Here is a 16,146-nt window from a genome sequence, read left to right on the forward strand (position 1 = left end):
ACCATACACACTGTCTCTACTACACCAAATAAGTATTCAAATAGCTAGTTAATGGTGTGGTTGGGGTTGTTTGTGGGGTGATGAGTGCGCAAACTAGACAGTTAAAATGGATTTAGAAAATGTTTATTTTCACAAAAGGAAAAAAGAAGAGTTATCACACCAAACTAAAGAATATCAAATTACTCAACAAGTAAAAAGTACTAAAGTGTATTCTGCAAGACTGCATTTCTTGAAAAAAATGCTCCTTGCAGTGTTGGTTAATTAAAGTGGTCACACAAAGTGCTACACATTTCCTTAACCTCCACAATATTCAAGAGAAGAACTGGGCAAAGTCAGTAGAAATGGTGATTGAGGAAAAAATAGCCAAAAGTAGATTTTCTTGGTTTGTATCCTTATGCATGGCAGAAAGAGAGAATTTTAGGTCTTGGCCAGTCTCTGCATTTTTGTGTGTGAGAGTCTCAACTTTTGGGCTGCTGGAGCAGGCCACGGATCCTGCGGACCAGGGCTTGGATGAAGGTGTAGCGAGATCGGACCTGGCTGTACAAGCTTTCCACATCGAGCAGCTTCCTCTGCAGAGCCTCCCCAAATCCTGCAGCCATGTCACTTTTCAACTGCATTCAAACAGGAGACGAGGCAAGATAAAGAAAATTTAGTGGATATGTCAGACATGTTCAAGTGTGTCAGATATACTAGTAACTAGGTGCTATTTCTTACCAGATCTAAGTCTTGTTGGCTGACTCTGGACAGGCCAAGTCCGCGGCCTCCACTAGCCTGCAACCCGCCAAAGGAGTCTAAAGAAAATAAACAGAAAATGGATGCTAATATTTGCACAACCAAGAAAGGGAAACAGTCCTAACCAAATAAGCAAGTGACAAAGTATTTCCTAGAAGATAAAAGTAGGGGATACATATTTTCTTACCATCTGTGAGGCGTGATCTGTACAGACTGGCTCCGGGCAGCACAGAGTCCTTTGGATCAGTGGGCGTACAATGCAACAGATAGTACTCCAGGTGGCGCCACAGCACGAACAAGCAGGTCTCAATAACATCTGAGAGAAGGAGGTCAAGGCCTTTCATAGCAACTTATGCGGCATCTCTATATAATGTTATTTTAGCTCTAATCTGTTTGACAAAGAAAACATGGAGGGAAACCAACAGGGGGAAATGTGCAGGTTGATTCTTTCCTAATTGTTTTGTGCTGAAAAGGATTAAAAAACAAATTTTTAATTATTAGTCCTGTAATTAAATCTCTGTCTACAAGGGCCAAAGGATACATGAACAGAGGGCCAGCAGCTTGGCTCTGTTGTTGATAAGCTGGACCAGTCTTCTCTTGGCCAGCAAGTTCCTCTGGACTGATGAGATTTTCTCCACCCCTCCTGGGCCTGACACCAGACCTTGGCACAACTACAGAGAAGAAATGTGGTCAGAACTGAAGACGAAGAGAAATGGGGCCAATCAAGTGCATAAAGTAAACAATATGTCACTTATAACATAAGAACTGATTTTTTATAACAAACAACAGATACTACTATCTACTACTGTATTTGTTGTTTTATAATATACCTCCTTAAGCTCTTCAGGAGGCAGCTGATCCAGACTCTGCAGTTTTCCCAGGCTTTGTCTGTGACTTTGGTGGAACTGGAAGAAGTCTGCAGCACTGTTCTTCAGCAAAAATAAGACTAGACCCAGACTAGGCACTCGGGAGTAAGCCATGGATGGTAGAGTGGATGAGAGATCTTTAAAAAAAAAAAAAAAAAAAAAGCACATTAGACTTTTACGAGTGTACAGACTATGTCTACACTGATCATATACAAAACCATAGTTTATTTAACAGAGATAAACACTGTTAAATCCCTTTTCTTCCTTTTAAGTATGGGCAGGCCACCACTGACCTGCACGCCCTCCATCTCTTCCAGCTGGCTCGCTGCCAGACGGGCTGAAGAGGCAGATGCTGAACTGAGCCTGGGCAGAGCTCTGCAACAGGAGGGTTTGGCAGTACTCCATGATGTTAGCACACACCTATGGACAGAGGACAGAGTGTCCCAGGTCAGTGACAATGCAAAACTAGTGAACCATGCGTGGACACAAAACCCCACAAGCCATCATCACTTTTCCATAAAACTGACAATTGGAATGTGTGCATGATGACCTCATACTGCATTTAAATTGGGCACTGACAGACATCACCTATTACACCATTTAGAGAATGATTGACAGACCTGTTGCATTGCCACCTCCATCTCTTCTCGTCGTTCAGCTGATTCTCCAGGTGCCGAGATCTCAGCCTGTTTTAGCAACCTCTCTCGCTCACTGCCTGCCAGACGACCAAGCAGAGACAGACACAGACGCTACAAAAGAGGAGAGACATTACCGGTGAAGTTCCCACACTGAAAACTAGATGCATTAGCAGGAACTAAAGAACTGATAAATATTAAAAACAAAGAAGATTGTGAAACCTGGAATCTGTTAATGTGACCCTGGAACTCCATAAGAGCAGCACTGTTAATCTCTCCACCCATCTCGAGGGCACCTGAGAAAACAAACAAGTGGATTGTTACCACTGATTCAAGTCTTTTTTCATCTTGGTGTGATCTTTGGTTATTTTTGTACCTGGCAGAGCAGTCTTACTGATGATGCCAGTGAGCAAAGACAGTTCTTGCAGAGCTCCCATACTGAGCTCCTGGCAGCGCAGCAGGGACTGGATCGTGTCTGCATGGACTATCAGCCACTGCAGAACCTATACAGACACACAAACACTTGATGTTATATGTAATTTTGCTAGCCAGGGATCAACAAATCCAAGACAGCTAAAAGACAGCACCTATTACTACTTATTTGTGCTTACCTGTGATGCCCCCTGCTGGTGATTTATGGAGGTTGATGTCAGGATCACTTGAAAGAGTCTTAAGGCTGGTAAAAGAATCTGCCTGTAGCGGTCTGTAGGACTAGGGATGAATCCTGATGGATCCCTCATCACCCTGCAGGGAAAGAGACACAAATGTTAAGGTATAAACCTACACTATAAGCTCAGGTTCTGGAACTGCAGAAAGTCTACACATTGTATTTCCATACCTGTGTGCATCACTGTCAGGTATCATGTCAAACACTTGACATTCAATCAGCTGTGCCACCAGTCCACATCGCAGCAGCTCCACAGCTCCCTGACCTGTCTTAGCCACACGAGTCAGCAGAGCCTGAAGACACACAACAGAGGTTGTACCTTACATACTTCAGACGGACTACTGGTCTTTTAGAGTCTTCAGAACATATATGCAAAACTCTTTGATGATCTCCTCACCATTTTGCTTTCATATAGGTAGAGGGGTTTAAGGAGAGGAGGCTGTGGGTTAAGCAGGCTCTGCAGGGCAGCATCATCCTGTCTCAGGCTCTCCACTAATGAGCGGAGGTAGCCACTGTTACAAACGTACACCAGCCATTGATTCTGGCGGTCTATAGACAGCATACGGTCCAACACTGCCAGAGCCAACATCTACAAAGAAAAAGAGTTTGTTATTTTGTTGTTGAGGTGATGCAATCATTTCTTTCTGAGCATACATTGTTTTTAAGCAAGTGATCTTACCCTACTTATTTCATGGCCATCACAGGCGTCCCTGCACACAACCTCCATCAGTGCTTTGCCATAGCTCTCAATGATAGCAAGGTTCTCTCTCTGCAGTTTGGAGAAACCGTCTTCAGGAGCAGTGAGACGCTCCCACATTGCTTTGCCAGCTGCAAAACAGATTTAATAAAAATGACTGAAAACATCTATACACTGTTCACTAAAAATACCAGCTCATTTTGAAAACTGAATTTCATGAAAGAGACATTTCTGTACCCGTCTGCAGAGTGTCTGGTTCTTCAGGTTTCTGGGCAATTTGCAGGTAGTACAGCAAAGAGCCATACAGATGAGCACGGAGACGCTGATATCCACCTCCTTTAAGTGTAAACCACATTATTAATGTATTGAAAAATATTTGCCTGTGAGAAATATGGATTTCTATGTGAAAGCAGTTTTTACTGACCGGTACAAAGAATAAAATCCAACAGCTTGCGGAGAATCAAGTGCAGGGCAGAGTTGGCTATAGAAGCAAAGCCTGAGGATGCTTCTAATCCCACCCCCTGCTGCTGCTCAGAAAGCACTGACTGGCTGAGGTGTGCTGTCAGAGTGAAAACTGCCCCGGCAACAATGGGCATCAATTCTCCTGCTGCGTCATCCGATAATACCTAAACAGTGCACAGCACACATTACAATACACAAATACTTAATGATAAGATTGGGAGATAATAAAATACTGTAAAATGCATCTTTAGACACTATTGCTGTACTTATTTTAACCTTGCTACACCAAACATGCTCACTGACCTTATCGTGCAGGTCCAGCAAAAGGTCTCTAATGATGAGCTGCCTGTCATCAGCAGGAATGAGATCAGCTGGACAGGCAGTCAGCAGCGTCTCCACCAGGCTCCTCCAGGACTGCAGCGCATGGCGCTTTGCACTTAGACTCCGACGCACACGATTACGCTCCACCACTTGCTGCAGAATGGAGTTTACCTCCTATGATAAAACACACAGATACTAAATTAACTGCATGTATTCTTTTTTTATAAACACTATTGTAACTATAAAGTCCTGTTAAAATTCAAATAGCCAAAGTACAGTATGTGCAGCGCTGAAAAACTTCAATTGCCATTCACTCACTTCCATTAACATGGGTCTCTGTCCAATTGCTGCCATCCCTTGTAGTGCATTCACCTCAGCAACCAACACTCTATGAAGCAACTGTGAGGAAAATTACAACAAACAATGACAAAAATCCAACAATTAAACCCACTTAGCACATCAGAAAAAGATCAAATTATGCAATTTCTCTGGAAGCCTACCTTAACATTGCACACAGTGTGTCCTTGCTCATTGACATGCTCACAGTTGGAGATCACCTGCTCAATCTGAGTCCGCTCAAAGAAATCCAGCTGCAGCAACTCAGGCATGTCTTGACTGAAATCAATTACGTCCAGCACACTTAGCAACTTCCTGCGAACTGATGATGAGAAGACAATGTTATCACTCTTGGCAACATCAATAGTTGTTTACATTGATGCTTTAATTATGTTTAATGAGGTATTCAGTGTTAACTGTTCAATTGCATTATGTGAAAAGATTGTGTATTAACGATGCACAAACCTTTAGAAACTGTGTCAAAATGCAGGAAACCACTGACTGATCTGGTCTCTTCTTCCATGCCTGATTCTCCATCAGCTTAAAACAAAAAGGACATACAGGCACACATCAAAGGGCTCTGCTTGTAAATGTGGGTGCACCATTTTTTCATGTTTTTAAATATGTGATCAGTCTCTATTATGAGTAGCATCTGTTTCTCTAAATTAACATTTTGGAAAATAAAATTATCAAAATCATCCGTAAACTTATCCCTTACCTGCATGCTGACTATGTGGCTGATCATCCAACAGGAGGCTAACAAGGCGTTGTGTATGGGAACGCTGACGGTTAAGTGAGGTTACTCTTAGTTCAATTGCAGCGGTTTTCATGAGCCAAGACATCTGTGAGAGAGCAGCAATCTGGTTGGCTGCTAAGAAAATAAAGCAGAGTGAATGAACCCGAATACACCAACTCATTTCTGGTTTCATGTCTTGTATTCATTAAATCTGTAAAGCTTTTATTAGCTGTATTTAAAGAACAAGATCAGCAGGGACTCTGAGCTTACGCTGCAAGATGAATGGTAGATGTTGCAGGTGAGAGAACAAGAAGTCCTGGCTGGTCCTCAAATAGCGCATGGTGGGTCCAGATGTGTCGGGGCAGGCACAAAGCTGGTAGATCACCTGAGCGGATGAAAATACACATTTATTTTCCTTAACAAAAAGTATGCTATATTTCTTATTGCAGAGACTGCTCTAAATGACAAAACACCTAATTACCTGGTAGCAGAGCTCAGCCAGGTGCGGAGCCTGCTGAGTGAGTACAGGTCCCGATCGTTTCTCAGTGCCTCTTTGCAGCAGACTAAGGATGGCGTGTAGGCAGCTTCGTGGACATCCCAACACACCTATGACAGACCACAACAAATACTGTTAAAATCACACCACCCACAACAAAAAGTAAGCTGCTAAGGTCAGATCCTTACCTGGATCCTGGAGATTGGTTGAGGAAACTGGCTTCTTAACTTCATAACCTAACAGATACAGGGCTAGATTTGGCGTCTTCAGCTCCAAAGAGGTGATGAGCAAGTTCAGGATGTGGATCTGGGTTTCATGTCGGATTCTTGCCACCTTCTTTTGTGAGTCTAAGTCTAGAGGCAATTTGGAAGATATAAGCAACAGTTTAAACAGTTTGACAGTTTATGTTTCACAGAATTAAATAACAGGGCTGAGATGATATAGCTTGTAGGCTACAATGTTGAACAGACAAAATAAGGAATGTCTGTCTTACCATCTCCTTTCTCGGTTCCCTCCTCTGCCTCTTCATTGTCCAGACACTCCACAAAGCCTGCCATAAGCTTGTCACTCACAGCCTGGATGGCAGAAACATAAACACACTTTAAGTAGAAATTCAACAGCAATTTCATGTGCATACAAATTTCTGAGTAGCATTTCTTAAAACATTGGTGTAAATGGTTACATAGCAGAGAGAAAATATTTCTTAAGTGTTCAGATTAACACATACCTGGTCATGTGTAAAATCTCCCACCAGCCTAATTTGAATGTTAGGATAGTTGGCAATCCGACGCAGAATCTTGGCACTCTGGAAAGCAGCCTCTGGGTTTGAGCTGCTGTGGTACAAATACCTGCCAAAGACAAAGTTGCATCTAGAGTTTAATTACTTGATATACATTTTATAATGACTATAGTGAGAATCACCATTTACCTGGCAATATTGACAATGTGATCAGCCCTTCGGGTTTGAGGACTGACTCCCTGGAGGAGCTGCTCCAGGGGTGAAACTAGCAGGGAAGCCTGGCTCTCCCTGAGCAGGTCCATGAACACCACCTCCTTCTGCAGAGCCAAGTCTAGAAGGCACAGGCAGTGCAACACTGCAGACTCCAAGTGCTTTTTACCTGTGAGGGGTGTGTATGAACAGTGTCAGAACAACTCCATGCATTTGCAGGAATTATTTCCATATTTCTGACAGCCACAGCATATGTTCTCTCACCAGGGAAGGGTGCGTAGGTGTCCAGCTGGCGCACACCTTCCTCCAGAAGGCTGAGGCAAAGTGCCAGCATGGGCGAGTCGTTGAGCAGGTGGAACACAATGCTGTGTCCGGGGGGCTTGTGGGCTGGGACCTGCTCACCCTGCAGCTCCACCATCTCCTGGACAAAGTCTGATGGCTGGGGTTCATAGTCCCGCAACAGCTTGTGAAACACTTCCAAGACTGAGTCCGCGACCTCCCACTGAGAGATGGCAAAAATTTAATGTATGCATGATCCAGCTGCATGTGTTCAACCAGACAACGACAGAACTGTACCTTCTCAGCTGGACGTCGATATGCTCTGGTGGGGAAGGGGAGGAATACAGAGTCACGCAAAAAGTTCAAATAAGGCTGAAAGCCTGGCACACGCAGGCCTGCCCCCAAATTAACAGGCAAGCTGCTCTCAACCAATGTGCTGATCAGATGGCAGAAGCCTCGGGTCAGCGGGTACTCCTCACAGCTCGATTCAATCTCATTCAGCTCCACCTAAAAGCCAAAACAAGTTTGAAACCCCAGAAAGTTTGCCCAGTGTGTCTCTCTTGTACAGGTTTATAAATTAAAGAGCAATTATAACACTGATAACAAATTAAATTCTGAAATAAAAATAGTCAATTCCAGTTTTTTAATTTCTTCATAGAAACAGAAAAGAATCAAAACCTTCAACTAGGTTGTCTACAATGAGCATTACATGCATTTACCTCAATGCCTGCAGCTTGCCTCTGTCCTGGGGCTCGCACAGTCTGAAGTATCTGTGGTACAAAAAAATATTTCAGTTTAAAACACAAAAAGACAGCAGACCTCAAAACAATGTCAAAACACTGTCAGTACACTTTGATTTGCTCTTAAAAATCATCATCTGAGTAAGCTCTGTTCTACCTGAGTGTACTCCAGTGACTGCCAGAGTAAAGAAGCGATCTCTGGTGACTTGCCAAATGCTGCAAGGCAGTGCATGAGCTCAGCCTTCAGGATGGGAGGAACGCTGCACTGTAGCAACCCCAACATCACTACAGCTGGAGTCCACTGTGGATGCTCACACAGAGCCAGTCGAGCATTTTCACTCTGGACATAAAAAATAAATCATTTAAAGGCCACATACAGTCTGTGCACCAATCACATGGCCAACATCCTTGCCGTGTCATACCCATGTAATGATGGTGGTAAGCAACTGCAAAAATGAGGTTAGTCCTTCCAGCTCTCTTTGGGTGATGCCCCTGAGTGGTGGGTGGCGGTAGTGCGCTGCATCCGGATTTGGAAGGTCACGTCGCAGGTTCTCGTGGTACAGCATAAGAGAGTGAAAAAAATGTTCCCATGACACTGGGCTGCCTGAGACACCTTGGATGTTGTCACCTGCACATACAGACAAGAAGTTTGTGGTTATTCATTTGCTGACACTAAAAGCTTTTCAGGGAATATCATAAAAAACTTCTAGACCAAAATAGAAAACTAACTAAATCCCTGAAGGTTGTTCTTACTGTGTGTGGCTCCGTTGGTTTTTAGCAGACTGAAGCAGTAGTGAGCACACTGAGGACCATTGGCAAGACCTTTCAACATTCGGAGATAAGAGATATAGAGGGTGGAGGGCAGAAGGTCTCCCATCTGACGAACAAACTTGGAGAGAACCACCTAAATCCAAGGAAAAGACAAAGAAATCAGGGTGGTGTTCCAAGAGGGCCAAACTACAACTTTAATGTTCTTGTTTTGTTTATTTTACCTTTCCCTACAATTTAAGACATTACTTAAAGTAATGAAAATTACCTGCTTATGTGGAGGTCTTTGCAAGGCCATTCCCAGGTAGGATCCCTGTAGGGATGTGTGTTGGAGAGACTCTGTAGGACACCAGAACTCCAGACCCAGCTCGAGCCCAAATGGATCTTTACTGTAAAACTCTCCTATCTGAAAAGACAAACCAGCACCATGACAACCATAAACAAAAAGCACTGGAGCATGTAGTAACATCTGTTGCTCTTCCATCAACTTCAGGCTGTTGGGAGCAAGTTAAACATGTTTGCTGACACATGACTGACCAGAAACATAAGATGGTCCAAGTCTTTGCGCAATGATGATGGAAGTTCACTCTCCATCTGTAGTGACATGTGCACCAGCCGAGCATCCTCATCAGCACGGTTGCGAAGCTGCTTCACCTGCAAAAAGCAAAAATGTTAGAATGTAAGATAATACCAGGTACACAAGACAACAGTGAAATAAATGAAAAAACAAAGAATGCCTAATTCTGATGAGTTTAACCAAACATATTTATACTTAAACGTCATCTCTCACCTTCATTGGCATGAGTGCCAGAAAGTCTGTGATGAGTGAATGAAGGCGGCGAATGTAAAACTCCTCCTGGGCAAAGCTCTCACATCCCAACACTCCCTCCTTCATAAACAGGAAGACGTCACCCAATAGAGCCTGATCAGCCAGAGCCTCATCTGCCTCAGTGAACTCAACCAGGGCTGCAAACCACATACACCCACACTTCTACAGTTATTGGCTGCTATTTTTAAGAATTAATATCAAATAGCGAGGAATTATTTTATTTATTGCAGGTCAAAGAACTACAGGCCTTACCTGAGCCCTGTGGTAGCTGGGAAAGAACTCTTAGAGACAGAGCCCAGGCCAGTCGACACACAGCTTGTAGACCAGGTAGCTTCCAAGGTTGGCCGTCCATCAGCCTACTGTGCACGGCAGACACATACTGTCTTTCTGTGAGCAATGGCAGCGTCTGGAGGAGATCTGGAGGAACACAAGAAACAAGCAATACCTCAATATCTATCAAAGCAAAACACTGAAACTAGCTTGAATGTATTCAGAATGAGTAGCTAGTTTTTTATGATATAACCAGATAAAACTTTTTGATATGTACCTTCTCTGTCTTCCGTCCCCTGCTCTATAAAGCTAACATCCAAGCAGTAGAGAAGTGCCATTACTAGAGCTAAGTTCACAGTGTCCAGCGAGCCATCAGCTTGAGCTGTCACTGTTTCCAGATAGCCAATGAGAGTGAGGGTGTCATCTTTAGTCAAGGGTGATTGGCAGGTCCATGAAAACAGGGAGTCTGCCAGTGCCTGCCTGCATTCTTTGATGAGATCTGAAACCTGGTGACAGAAGTCAGAATCAAAGTCTGTTCAAAAATTCCCAAGTCTATGTTTCTTCTTGAGCTACAAGTAGTGACATTCAACTACTAATGTATGATTGACATTGAAAATTATTAGAAAATTTGCTCCCACCTCCTTCCTGTGCTTTTCATTTCCCAGTCCACGCTCCTTCTGCAGCCGTTCAAACTCTCGCGTCACGCTGATCTCTGACACCAGGGCAAGGATGCGTTTGGTCAGACCCTGGCTCATTAGCTCATCTGTAAAGCGTGTGGTCAAAGTGACCAGCTCTCCACTGAATGAAAAAACAAGAAACATTGGAATGTAAACAATATATTTATATATGAAAAAATTACTCACAGGAAAATACAGCATGCTAATCATGAGTGCCTTCAACAGCACCCCTCACCATCTGAATGTAATACTTGAAGTTAGTTACCTCAGATCCAGGGTAAAGGTCTTGCCATGGCGAGACTGGATGAGTGTGCGCAGAGAGTTGGCTATACAAAGTTTTCCATCCCAGTAGAGTAACACAGCCACAAGACCTCGTGTAAGACCTGGAAAATGTGGCTGCTGTTGTTCACCTATAAAAAGACAAATATAATCAGACAATTGATGGGAATAGATGAATTGAAAATTTAATGTCTTACTACTGCAATAGATCAGGACAGACAAAAAATAATTTCAAACGCATTTAAGCACATAATACGTAGTCACCAAAATGACTGTCATATGTTTATGTTACCTGCCAACAGAAGCTCCAGTGCAGCTAACTCTCCAATATCAAACAAATCACTGAGGATGAAGGCCTCTGTCAGAAGCTGTTCTGGAAGGAGGCGTGATCCCTGCTGACCTTGGATGGCAATACCTTCTGTGCTGGCTTTACGTACTTTGTCTCTCTGTTCTGCACTTTTTGGCTAAATTGATGAGAAGGCAAGATGTTATTGACAGAACGGTCTTAGATAACCTACTTTTTATCAATGCATTTGATAGCAGTGTGTGCAATATCTCACTGGATTCTTAAATAGCGAGAGAAAATGTGGTTTGTGTTTCTTCAGTTGAAGGTCCAGGAGGTGGACACTTTCTGGCTGTCTCCTCAACACAGCTCCATCCACTGTTTCCCACAGCTCTTTCAGTGGCCCCCACAGACTTGCTCCTGGGTGAATACATATACTTTAAAAAAAAATCATTGCTAATCAAATACAGACATATACAACTAATTTGCCCTCTTGTACTATTTATGTTTTTTTTAATTTCAGCAAAAGCCAGATATGATTTTGGAAATTAGTCCTTTAGAGTGTGGCCAAGTGACATAGCATTAAATGACACTGTCTGCAGGCATTGTTACTGGTATTTTATCAACTAACATTAAAATAACGTTAGCAGCAAGTAGCACTAAGAATTTCATTTTGGAGCCTAACGTTAACGTAACAATCATCTAAGTATGTAAGACTCAGAACTACAAAAGAAACGCAGAAGTATATTAAGTTATCACACGTATAGATGCCATACACATCATAACATGAACACAACTACTTTAGTTTCAGTTGTGTTTCCAAGTATGCTAGTCAGCTGACCCATGGGAGGGAACCACTCCGTGGTATTACCTATAATGTAAAAATGAGATCTACATGTGTCGTCGTTAACTGATTTTAATTGGCATGAGCAGGGCTAGGCTAACCTAGCCTAACAGCCCAAGCCAGCACTTGACTGATCCAACACCATGTGGTCACCATATGTTATTTGCCCCGACTGTCGACAAAAATGATGATGATCGTTTATACTTATAGATTAACAATCAATATGCAAAGATATACGCAAGGCTAGCTTAAATAGTCAATGTAATAGGCATAGTTACCCGAATTTACCGCCATCTGCGCCGCCATGATACATTCAGGAAAACTGGACAGAAGTTTCTTGGTTCATGCCGGTGTAAAATTTAAAATGAAACTTCGAAACTGTTTGATTACGATTGTTGGACATGAACTATCGATACAATTTAAATTGTGTATTGCATAATTACGTCATTCTGATGTCTTATACATTGCAATCATTCTGCGTAATTAAGTCAGGCGAGGTCCTCGGAAAGTTGGAGTTATTCTTTTAGCCCTGATGGGAATTGTAGTTTTCTGGTGCAAAGTAACAACCGGAATATTTTAAAATCTAATCCCTATCCTAGGGATTAGATTTTATTTAATATTTTGGTATTCTATTTATCTTTGCAATATAATTTTATATGCATCTCAAATAAAATAAAACATGTGCTGTGTTGAACCACGTTGATTAAACTTATACGGAACCAACATTGTTACAGTCCTGTTTTGTCCGTACTATTTTGATGTTACACCAAGGTGTCCATGCTAGTCTGACAGCCTGTCGTTCTGTGACCGCTGTGCTCAAACTGTGTCTGCTGTGTCTGTAAATCGTCCGTACCGCTCTAAATGTAGCACCACATTAAGATAGAAGCTTGGGGACATTTTAACACCATGGCTCGTGTCGTGAAAGTGTTTCGGACTTTGAGGAATCATTGGAAGAAGTCCACAGTTGCTCTCTGCGTCCTGTCCTATGGTGGATACTGGCTGTATGGTAAACACTGGTAAGTATCTCTATTGTGACATTTTGTTTGGTTTAAAGGCTTGCTTGTCTTAAATTTGTGTATTTTGTCTTATTAGTGACAATGTTCTACGAAGAGAGGCGTGTTTGTTGGCGAGGGTACGGAATCTTTCATTTTACCTCATTGATTGTCAATCAAAGACCATATAAGTCGCTAAGAATCTAATTAACACAATCTTTGTTAGGAATTTGGACGTCAACAGATCGCGCCACAGGAGCGGCTGAGGAAAGCAACTGTGATTTTAAATCCTGCAGCTTGCAGTGGGTAAGAAAAACAAATTAATGTCACAGCTATAAACACTTTTTTTCATAGACTTTTGTAGATATTATAGAGTGCACTCCTAAATGCACCACTGAGCGCCACAGGAGGTCATTCCTTCCTGTGGCCATCAAACTGTACAACTCCTCCCTCTGAGATCAGACAATCTAACACACTGTCTTGTAACTATATCCATATTGGATTTATTGTAGACAAGAGTTTACTGCACACAGTATTAGTTGTATTATATATGACAGTCTTCACTTGCCTGGATTTTACTTGAATGTTTATTAATGTTTGGAATTTATTAGGTTTTATTTTTATTTTACTCTTACTACTTTACCTTATTTTATATTTCTAACCTGTTTTTTTAGTATACATGGAGCACCTGGAATGAAAGCAATTTCCCCCTGGGATCAATAAAGTATTTCTGATTCTGATTCTGAATAGATATTTCATCTATTATGAATTTTTTTTTCTTTAGGAAAGCCAACAACTTGTTTGAAAAGAATGCTGCTCCAATTTTATACCTGGCTGGTGTGGAGATTAAAGTAGTCAAGGTATGTTTGTTTATTCATTTTGAACCATGAAGATTTCACCCAAGTATAACACCATGTTTATGTGTTCCTCTTCTACAGACAGATTATGAAGGCCAGGCAAAAAAACTAATGGAGCTAATGGATCAAACGGACATGCTGATTGTGGCAGGAGGGGATGGCACATTACAGGAAGTCATTACAGGTTTACTGCGAAGACCAGATCAGGTAGGTATAATGCAGTTTGTGATGCTCTCTAATTGCTTTTACAAATCTTTAAAACTAATTTTAAAGCATTTAATCCAAACTTTTCTCACCACAGGAGGCCTTCTGTAATACACCTATAGGATTCATTCCACTGGGATCCCACAATTCTCTTAGTCCAAGTCTTCATTTACTCAGTGATAACAAAGTCAAGTAAGATACTTCATACTTAACTGGATTCAGATTGTATTGTCACTCTGAAACAGTGCACTGGATTTTGCTCAATACTCATTTTTTCTTATTCTGTAAATATTTTACAGGGACATTACATCAGCAACTTTGTCCATTCTAAAAGGAGAGACTGTACCTCTGGATGTGCTACAAATCAAAGTGAGAAACTGATTCTTTTTCCACGTGACCTGATAATTAGTTCTTTATACTTGCAAATTTCACAATGGTTTTACACCTTCAACAGAAGTTTAAATGTGTGTTTTTGTTTCGTAGGGAGAGAAAGAGCAGCCAGTCTTTGCCCTGATGGGGCTGCGTTGGGGTGCTTTTAGAGATGTGGCTGAAACAATCAGCAAGTAAGATTACTCAGACTGTAACCTTGGATAAACGGGAATTATATGTGTAAGTGTAATTAATAACCATACTCACAGGTATTGGTACCTTGGACCACTGAAGACAAATGCGGCGCATTGGTTTAGCACTCTAAGGGTGAGTTTTCTTTGTAGTCACCATATCATACTGTACCAAGTTGGTTTCAGAAAGCCATGTTGGCTAGTGTTACCGTTTTTTTTCTTTATAGTCGAGTATTTTTAGTATTTTTATTTTTCTTGTACCATTTTTAAAAAAAAAAAAAAAAAAAAAAAAAAGTTATGATAGAAATGTTACATCATTGCCTCATGCTGCCCCCTCTTTTCTCTCAAACACACCTGGTCTAAATCTAATTGTGTGTATTTCAATGCTGCATTACAATCCCTCAGGAGTGGCCTCTGGTGAGAGAGGTCTCACTATCCTACTTGGCGCCCACCCTGCGGCCTCCTGACCTGCCTCCTCAGAAGCCCCAGAGGCCAAACCTGTTGTATCGCATCATCCGCAGATTAAAGAACCACTGGAACCCACCAGTGGAAGGTGAGTGTGTGTCACTGCGCTATTGCTTTAAACATTGAAGCATGACACCACCTTAAGTTTCGTGTTTTTTGTGTGTGTTTGTTCAGAGCCTCCAAAAGTGGAAGAGCCAGAGAAGTGGGAGGAGCAGCACCTGTCAACATTGGAGCTCTTTATTCAAACACACAACAAAAATCCTGTGGAGAGGGTTAGTAAATGATATTAAATATATCCATTATAAACCTCAGGATTTCTCTTATAAAATCACAACACAACCACATCAATCTCTTATCAGTTTCTAATTTGTGTCCTATATTTTTATTTGAATTGTCAGCGCGTAAATGACTCGCTGATGATCTGTGCAGAGCCCGACAACTTCACAGTGGGCGAGTTCATCTCTGTTGGGTAGGTACTTGCCATTTACTGCATAATCTATCTTTGTATCAATAGAAAGTTCATGTAAATGTTTTATTACAGAAATAAAAAAGAACAGGACCCCACTGTTTTTACAAAAAACTCAACAAAACTGGAAGCCAGTGCGTGCCAGCTGAAGCTGCCAGAGGTCAGAAAGCCTGATTCACAGTGTCACATTAGAACAAACCAAGAGTCAGTCATTCTGAAGCCCAGTGTTTGAGTTTTATTTTGACATTAACTTTGTGCCCCAATCCTACAGGGCGTCAGTGGCTTCTACAATATTGACAACGAGCATTTTGAGGCCATGCCTGTGGAGGTACGGTTGTTGCCACGGAAACTACAATTCTTCATGAGTGCAGAGCGCAGAGAGCAGCTTCTCACACAGATGCAGTGATGAGAGGAGACACAGGCAGCAAAGGACCTGATGCCATCAAACCCACAGTCTATGGTGATGTGCTGATACCTGCTGCAGATACTGAAGTTCTTTTAAACAATTACACACAAGATCACATTACAGGCTGCTGAATATGAAATGACCAAGGCTTCTTTTCTGAGCCATGTACTTGTCTGAGAAAAAAAAAAACCCATTATGTTTATATGACTATGAGTAGTCGCGTTCGGACTCCGTCAATAAAAACACTGTTGTTCCATTTCAGCACAAGTTGTTTTTGTTTTTACTACCGGCGACACCGGAAATTGAAGCATCTATTAAGCTGTTAGAATA

General features: G+C 41.9%; 2 protein-coding genes across 4 annotated transcripts; one reads left to right on the forward strand and one right to left on the reverse strand.

The window, feature by feature from the left end:
* Positions 1-101: 101 nt before the first annotated feature.
* nup205 (nucleoporin 205) lies at positions 102-12,225 on the reverse strand. 3 transcript variants are annotated; one of them, XM_028407451.1, is made up of 42 exons: positions 12,145-12,225; positions 11,300-11,442; positions 11,032-11,203; positions 10,726-10,870; positions 10,422-10,581; positions 10,061-10,289; positions 9,766-9,930; positions 9,475-9,650; positions 9,222-9,338; positions 8,953-9,090; positions 8,670-8,820; positions 8,339-8,544; positions 8,074-8,256; positions 7,896-7,946; positions 7,474-7,683; positions 7,162-7,399; positions 6,877-7,066; positions 6,676-6,796; positions 6,442-6,523; positions 6,137-6,301; positions 5,934-6,058; positions 5,723-5,837; positions 5,435-5,584; positions 5,182-5,256; positions 4,881-5,038; positions 4,699-4,779; positions 4,363-4,554; positions 4,022-4,223; positions 3,835-3,933; positions 3,580-3,728; positions 3,298-3,489; positions 3,072-3,193; positions 2,845-2,977; positions 2,610-2,736; positions 2,456-2,529; positions 2,219-2,347; positions 1,892-2,018; positions 1,563-1,735; positions 1,274-1,403; positions 920-1,048; positions 715-791; positions 102-611 (listed from the first exon to the last, which is right to left on the reverse strand). In XM_028407451.1, exons 1-42 carry the CDS (start codon positions 12,170-12,172, stop codon positions 459-461), a joined length of 5,982 nt encoding a protein of 1,993 aa, XP_028263252.1. In that variant the 5' UTR covers positions 12,173-12,225; the 3' UTR covers positions 102-458. The 3 variants fall into 3 exon arrangements, with proteins under 3 accessions (XP_028263252.1, XP_028263251.1, XP_028263253.1); XM_028407450.1 differs by having other exon boundaries at positions 5,435-5,587; XM_028407452.1 differs by having other exon boundaries at positions 5,435-5,587; positions 11,300-11,439; positions 12,145-12,196.
* A 411-nt stretch (positions 12,226-12,636) lies between these two features.
* On the forward strand, positions 12,637-16,077 carry agk (acylglycerol kinase). The gene is made up of 14 exons (XM_028407962.1): positions 12,637-12,882; positions 12,959-12,998; positions 13,085-13,164; positions 13,643-13,718; positions 13,797-13,922; positions 14,017-14,111; positions 14,219-14,288; positions 14,403-14,482; positions 14,558-14,615; positions 14,885-15,032; positions 15,119-15,216; positions 15,343-15,413; positions 15,486-15,570; positions 15,682-16,077. The coding sequence occupies exons 1-14, from the start codon at positions 12,773-12,775 to the stop codon at positions 15,814-15,816; spliced, it is 1,272 nt and encodes a 423-aa protein (XP_028263763.1). The 5' UTR covers positions 12,637-12,772; the 3' UTR covers positions 15,817-16,077.
* Positions 16,078-16,146: the final 69 nt, after the last annotated feature.

The sequence above is a fragment of the Parambassis ranga genome, chromosome 6 (assembly GCF_900634625.1).
Source record: "Parambassis ranga chromosome 6, fParRan2.1, whole genome shotgun sequence".
NCBI classification, from domain to species: domain Eukaryota; kingdom Metazoa; phylum Chordata; class Actinopteri; family Ambassidae; genus Parambassis; species Parambassis ranga.